Below are 7,764 nucleotides of genomic sequence, written 5' to 3'. Positions count from 1 at the left end.
TTATGACAGCAACAAACCCTTTGCGGTTTCGGTGGCAACGGCACATCTACAGTAAAGCCCCCTTTTTTGTTTTTTTTGTTTGAGGGGATGACTCATCGTTTGAATGCTCTGACCCCGTCCAGCCCCGCTGCCTTCATTAGAGACGTGCTGGAGACTGATGGTGAACACAGGATGACTCAGCAGACAGAGAGGAGATGACAACTAAAACACTGGAGGCGTCTGGAGTCCCAGGGTGCGTTCATGAACTATCAGCTACTTTGACTAGTCTCCTACACAGGTCATCAACATCCCCCTCCCCCCCCCCCCCCCCCCCTCCCCCTCCCCTCCATGGACTGGGACAAGTTCCCAACATCAAGATCAACAACAACAACAACAACAACAACAACAGCAACAACAAAAGGCAATTTCAGTTCAGTTGTGATGAAATCTATCTGATTCAGTTCATTTGAGGTCAGTTTAATTCTTGTTGCAAGAAACTATGGCAACTACCGCTAAGGAAGTGTTTCAGCCAATCAGATCCAGGGTAAAGTCTTCAAATGGTTTTCAATTGGGTGGGTGGATTTGATGCTTTTTCTTCTTTTTACTAGGATTTCAGCCTCGCCTCTCCTGGTGTATAAATGCTTTGTGTGGTGTGCATGATTCAACAAGCTCAAACTTTGGCCTGTTCAGACACACACACACATAAACACACACAGACACACACACACACACACACACACACACACACACACTCTCACACACACACACTTGTATCTGTATCTGTATGCACAGGCTGACTTTGGTGCAACATACGGTTCAGGCTGTGTCACCGAGTGCCTGAAGGTCTTTCAACTCCACCAAAACCATACTCCCTCAAACACACAGCTGTACAAACACACACACACACACACACACACACACACACACACACACACACACACACACACACACACACACACACATTCAGACTGAGATGCTTGAAAACTCTCATTTCCTGCTCCTCTTGCCTTCTGCTCTATTTGTGGTATCTTAACTCTCCTCTCCTCCTGACTCCCCCCCCCCCCCCCTCCTCCTCAACTCTCCCATCCGCTGATACTGTACACCCTCCCAAGGCTAGTTGGCATGGTGACGCTGATGGGATGGCCGTTGCTAGGAGATGAAGAGAGCGGCCAGAAAGAGCATCGTCACGGTGAGGAGAAGGCGATCCCTGGATGGGCTGCTTCCGCTGACACTCTTCTCCAGCTTGGGAACGAAAGGGTTAAATTCATCTGGAAAAAACAGAAGCAGAGATAAAGAAGAATGACGGAGAGTGGTTTTATATCAGCTCATTACAATGACAGCAGAGGTTTTTTCCTGCACTTTAAAAACTTAAAATAAGGCAAAAGGAGTTTATCTGAGCTTCGATCTGAGCTCTAATCTGCTTACACAGCACGGCTTTCAGTAAAACACTTTTGAAATGAAAGAAAAGGCAGCTGGCTGCACAGAGTCACACTCCCTCTAAAGTCTGCTGTAGAGACAACACAACAGCAGACTGCTGCAGCTGTTATCAGAGAGCTCTTATTGTTCTAATAAAGTAACACATACTTTTACACACAGACATGCTATGTTACAGTAACCCCCCCCCCCCCTCACCATGTTCACCTGGTGATGTCCTAAAAATAGTTTGCGGCCCTGTGCTGCAGGCTACATACCGAGCATTGACGTCTAGTCGATGTGCAAAAACACCAGACTGTTTGACGCATGCCTCCACTTATGAGACACGCGTGCAGCGTGACACACCCGCTGTAGGCACTTGATTAATGAGACCGGAGGACAGACAGGCAGCATCATTTACTGTCTGAACATGGGACGGCTGATGGTGATTAGTGTTCGTCTGTTAACGGTCTGATGGCACCGAAATGGAGCGGGGATATTCTCAGTGTTTCCACGCAGCGCCATATCTCGCTCCGGAATATTTCCAGCAGCTTTGTGGGTCAGACAGCAGAGTAATGACTGGCTGACACCTGGTTTTAGAGATGGCCTCTTCTGGGTATGCTCTGCTGGCCAATGTAATGAGGTCTATGCAGCAGTGGAGCTCAGGTTAAATGCCTTGACCGCTCTGTAACCGAGCATGCAGCCGACGGGTCAGGACACTGCTACTTTGGCGCTGACCAAGAGAGGAATGTGGTTTTCGAAAGACACGAACGGCAGACTGCGGAGCATCTCGCAAAACTGGTTCTAAAGTGTGTCTCTACTCACCGCCTCATACACACTGTTCCTCATTGACTGTCACAGATAAACACATCATTATAGGAGAGGTGTTATAGGAGAGGTGTGCAGGGGGAATGTGTCGTACATCATGACCTTCTGACACATCGGCGCACACGAGGAAGCTGTGTGTATTACTGCGTGTGTGTGTGTGTGTGTGTGTGTGTGTGTGTGTGTGTGTGTGTGTGTGTGTGTGTGTGTGTGTGTGTGTGTGTGTGTGTGTGTGTGTGTGTGTGTGTGTGTGTGCGGGCAACATCCGCCTGATAATGTGGAAGCTCAGACACCTAGAGGCGTCTATGAATTTGAATGTCATGTTGACAAGAACAAGAAGGAGATATCTTAGTCTCTGATAGTGTTCACGAGTGTCTGTCTGTGTGTGATGTGTACGTGTGTGTGTGTTTATGTATAATGATTGACCTGAAAAGTAGAATCCCTTGTAAATTGTTACGCAATTCACGAGTCCTGAGTGACAAATCCTTCATGAAAATAATTATCTTTAATTGCAGTTGTAAGAGAGTTGTTGATTCAACTATGTGGCAATCGTAGACGTTATAATTTGTGGTGTGCCAAGATCGGAATTTAGTAGTGCAACTCCATTTAGTTTGAAACATAATTGAAACAATAGCATCTTTTATTGTACCCTCCCTGACTGGTTAATACTGATGTCTCTCACCGGAAAACATAACAAAGCTCCTGCAGAGCCACAAAAGACAGCACACAGCTATTGTTAGATGCTGAGTAGTCCTCCTTGTAACTGGTGCATTGATGTATGTAATTTAACTGCACCCTCTGGAGTATGACTGTATGTAAGCAGAAATAATATGTTTTATTTGGTAAGTATAAGAGTTGATACCACCGTTTTTTATTTTTTTTGCCCCATGATGCCAATTGTCACATTTTTATATTGTTGACTATTGTGCCAAGTCATGTCCCCACTAAGCATCAGGGAGACAACAACAAAAGAAAAAGCATTTGCCACTTGTATAAATATAAAACCTCTTTAAACAGTGGTTTGAATGCCTTTTAGGCATCGGGTGCTGATTCCCTATCCCAGAAGCAGTTTAGGGTTGTGACATAACACCATCAGCCTAATTGATGCCCCCGAGCAATCAGCTGGCACACCTGGTGTTAATTAGCTGTTGATATCTCTTTCTGGTGGTTTTTAGGGAAAACAGGAAGCTTGAAGCTGCAGCAGCTGAAGTAACTCTACTCTTTTAAGCTTTAAAAATCAGTGGATCAACTTGTTTTTTTATACTTAAAATGATATACATGACTGCAAATACGAAACCCAGAACTTTCTATAAGATATTCTGAAATGAAACTGAAACATATAACCCAACTGTTTCTACCAATATTCTGAAAGCAGAGGCGACATTCAGTTTGAACTGCGTTCTGCCTGCTGATACTCAACCTGATGTTACTGGCAAAGTAACCCAAGCACTCCGTCGCTTAAAGGAGTGCTAATTGGTACAATAAACCCCATTAAAGAAAGAGCTCCTGATTTTCCCCACTAATGGCCGGAGCTGACCGTCAGATGCAGTAACCTGAGCCAACAGGGTTGGTAAATGAGTATCCTCCCACTGAAAGCCATCAGTAATCACATGGCTGCACGGGGAGCTGCTAGCGCCATTCCATCTGTGTTGTAAATGAGATCTAAATGAAATCTAATACGAGCGGCCCTATTCAGGAGGGAACCACTGTTGAGCTGTAGACACTGATTGAAAGGGGCAGCGCCCAGGAAATAAACTGTGAGCAGTGAAGGGGAGCGGGACGGGTGGTTTACAACATCAGCCTGCAACACTCGGCTTAGTTAAACATTGAGCAGTTTGCGCGGCGCCCTCGTGTTTGTGTGGATGTGCTGATGTGAACTTTGAATAACAGTAATTAAAACTACGACGTGACGAGTCTAACCGGCAGTCAGGAGGGCCGTGAATGAGGGAGAGGAATAGGAAACTGCACTGCTTCTTTGTTTTCAATTCATTTCACCGGTCCCTGCTGATTTCCTCACTTCCTCTTGCGCCCCTCGAGTTCTCCTATTAATTTAATTGGCAACGCAGCACTACAGGTGAAAATGACCCACAGGAGCTGGGGTAATTTGTGCTCTGCTATTGTGTCAGCCGTCCGCTTAATATTAACAGTATTTTCATGTGGGTCACATTCCTTATCTGTTCAAGTACATCCAATACAACTATTCTTCTGTGGAAATAACCTTTTTCGTGTCTGTATATTCTTCTGTGTAACTTGTAATTAAGTATCTTGAATAAAACTCTATATGTGTTACTGGAATTAGCATATTTTGCTATGAGTTTAAAAATATTTGCAGGAAAGGAAAGAGGGCACACAAGAGGTGAGGACATTTGATAAGAATGTAATTTGTGTTGGTGGAGTGAAACAGAAGAATGGATGAACTAAGGCTAATCTGCGCCTATCAGTTTACCAAAAGCAGGGAAAAAAACGTATAATAATTTGAGAAAAATGTTAATATAGCTTACTGCCATAGCATTAAATGCATACTATAAACCTTAGATTAATATCGTATTTACTGAAAAAAAAAGGTTAAAAGATGGGAAACTCAATTTCACACATCAAAAGGTGAATAAACTGAGTTTTGGTGGCTTTCCTCTCCACTGCATTCGTACTTGTGCTCTGGGAGGAAAAATGGCGGATGGGAATTAAAGAGCGGGAGGATGCGGAGGGCATGGAGAAAGGAGATGGAGCGAGGGAGAAAAATGAGATGAAAGGATGATGGAGGGAGGAAAAGAAGTGAGGGAGAAGTCTCTCGACAAACTCAGGACATGCAGCCGTTTGCCGCAGTCAGTGATGAGTTTTCTTATGACAGTTATGAGAACAGACTGATTTATTACGCAAAGGCACGCATGTGAGCATGCACACACACACACACACACACACACACACAGATTAACAACAACACAGCACCATATTTTACAGGTTACCTTGGAGAAAAGTGTGACAGGGGGCCAGGATGATGATTGATACCCACATTTCTGGTTTTGTAATGGGTGGCAGCTAGCTTAGGCCAAGCTAGCTAGCTGCACATTCTGTTATTGTGCCGCACATAACACTGAGAAGCAACCACATGATCATCTGAGAGATTATCCTAAAGTCTGTCACTTACTGATTTACTGCTCAGCTTCTCCCTTAATGTCATATACAGTTCCAGAGCAAACAGATTTATCATGATTCACACGAGCATGTTGCGTAATCCAGACGAGAGCAATGCAAGGGGCCGAGTGGGAGCACTTATCAAGATCTAGAAGTTGACTACAGGAAATCTGAATTGAGTTCTTTTCTTCTGGCAATTAACCATGAAAACTCTGTGTTCTTTGCATATCCGGGTGAAAGCGGCGAGTGTGAAATGAATATGCATGTAGTTGTTTAGCAGGATCAGCAGCTTGCCAAGCCAGCTGGCGCTGTGAAGTTAACTGTGCCGACGGTCTCTTTTGAAAAACGGCACATTTCATTTCAGCTGGCCCCTTCTGACGCTGCATGGTGAATGAACTGGTCACTCCGCCATCAAATATCAACGATCAATATGCTGTCAGTATTTAAAAGGATACGGCTTGTGATATTCTACATTTTTGTAGTTGTCTTCAAAGTGTGTAACTTCCACTGGGGCTGGTGGGACAACGAGTTCCCATTTATTAAAGCTTCACAGTTAAAGGGAGTCACTACAATGGTTTGAACCAGCGCCCTCTTATTGCCTGCAGGCTTCTGTGTCACAGACAGTCATCATCCAAAAATAATAATTATTAACATAAATGAGGCACACCAGGTGTGGATAACATGTTCCTCCCCACATACACCATCCTCTAGCCGCCATTAGTCACTAGATCACCAAAAAGCCTCACATTGGGCTTGTGGCTGAGTTCCACAGACAGGTTATGAAGATCAGAATGTATTGAAAACAAAATATTTTACTGTACTAATTTATGGAATTGTCTGCTTTGGAAAGTGTGAGTCATATGATTTGAGGCTGATGTGATCTGAATGGCAAACATGAGTCTATGTCTGTTTTTATGAATCGAGACGGCTCGGATGAATGTGCTCCACACTCACTCAACTTCAGGTGCGTTTAAGTGAGTGTGTGCATGACTCACCAATATCGTCCATGTTTAGGCCTGGTCTGAGCGTGTAGTCTGGTTCTGTAGGCTTTGGCTCATCCTCCGCGTCGGAGGCTAAAAGAGAAAGAGAGATGAAATTGAGTGAGACAGAAAAATAGGGAGGGAGAGGGCGAGGGAGCGTGGGTTAAATCACTGCTCTAAATCAAAGGATTTTAATTATGCCTCATTTCCTCTGCATGGTTCGGCTCGGCTCGGCTTGACTTCACTCACATTTTAGTCACTATTCCCAGTAGCTTGGCTATTTACAAATGTCGGGTTTGCAAGATGTCCCATGTTGTGCAAGTCCTGTCCACAACTTTTGCTAATGGAAACTCAAAACGAAGCGAGTCGAGCTGAGCAGAACCGTGGCAGACCAGGCAGTGGAAATGCGACATTCGATTTAACTTGACACCGTGAGAGAGACATGCAAGAGAGCGGCAAGGCAAGGGCGCAAGGGGTTAAAAAATTCCCCTAGACAGGCTGACAAGCCACAGCAGCAGCCCTGAGAGAGAGCGAGAGAAGAGGGAAGCTGAGGGGAGGCAGATCAAACTGAAGAGAGGCAGTGTTTGAAAAGGGAAGGAGAGCGAGGAGGGGGGGGTGAGAGGGAGGAGAGGTTAATACTACAGGGCTGTGGAAGTTAAAAGGACCGGACAGGCCAGGGATCAAAGTCTGTGTGTAAATCTGTGTGTGTATATGGTGTGTGTGCGTGTATGTGTGTGTGTGTGTGTGAGGGAGAGAGGGTTGAGAGATTGAAGGAAGGCAGGAGAGTGAGCGAGAGAGGTTAACACTACATATACATAGCCACCCACTGACAGCACACAGCAATAAATGGATTCTGACAGGGAGCGAGGGAGGAGGGGGGGGAAGAGGGAGTCGAGCGGAGGAGAGGAGAGGAGAGGAGAGGAGGCGGGGGTGAGGGCCTTCAAAGCTGGAGCTGCTCCTCTCTGCTGCTGCTGAGGGAGAGCAGGAAGAGAAAGAAGAGAGAGACAAGAGGAGCAAGGGGGATCTGTGCTGTGTGTGAAAATGCTGCAGGGGAGTATTAATAGCTCCGACTGATTTAGACTGTATTTAGAATATGTATGCATCTGTATGCAGCAGGTGTGTGTGTGTGTGTGTGTGAGTAATACATGTGTGTGTGTGGTGGAGGATTCATGGGGAGCCCGGTGCCTGCCAGATGGGTAGAGTGGCCATATGGGTGCAGGTACAGTATGCAAACAGGTCCAAGCATTGCATTACACGTCAAACACCACGCACGATCGCACGCACACACACACACACTCTCGCGCACGCACACACACACACACAAAGTAAAAGACTCACCTGTGGAGCAGCAGACGCGCACTCGTAGTCTCAGACAGCTGCGGCCGTGATGATGGGTGGGCGTGGCTGTAACAACATGAAACGCACAATAGATCAA

At 45.6% G+C, this 7,764-nt stretch overlaps 1 protein-coding gene across 1 annotated transcript in view; it reads right to left on the bottom strand.

Annotated features, from left to right (window-relative positions):
* Nucleotides 1–1,114: 1,114 nt before the first annotated feature.
* The window catches only part of efna3b (ephrin-A3b), a gene marked incomplete at its 5' end in the record, with an annotated part of 50,675 nt that continues 44,025 nt past the window's right edge, over nt 1,115–7,764 (bottom strand). Inside the window, 3 exons of the mRNA XM_079164746.1 lie at nt 1,115–1,247; nt 6,345–6,422; nt 7,668–7,733. Coding sequence (XP_079020872.1) covers nt 1,129–1,247; nt 6,345–6,422; nt 7,668–7,733 — 263 coding nt within the window. The 3' untranslated portion in view covers nt 1,115–1,128. The remainder of the gene's footprint in view (nt 1,248–6,344; nt 6,423–7,667; nt 7,734–7,764) is intronic.

This window comes from Pholis gunnellus, assembly GCF_910591455.1.
Source record: "Pholis gunnellus genome assembly, chromosome: 8".
NCBI lineage: Eukaryota > Metazoa > Chordata > Actinopteri > Perciformes > Pholidae > Pholis > Pholis gunnellus.
Note: the sequence above shows the minus strand (reverse complement) of the source record. Positions and strands in the feature narration are given on the sequence as shown.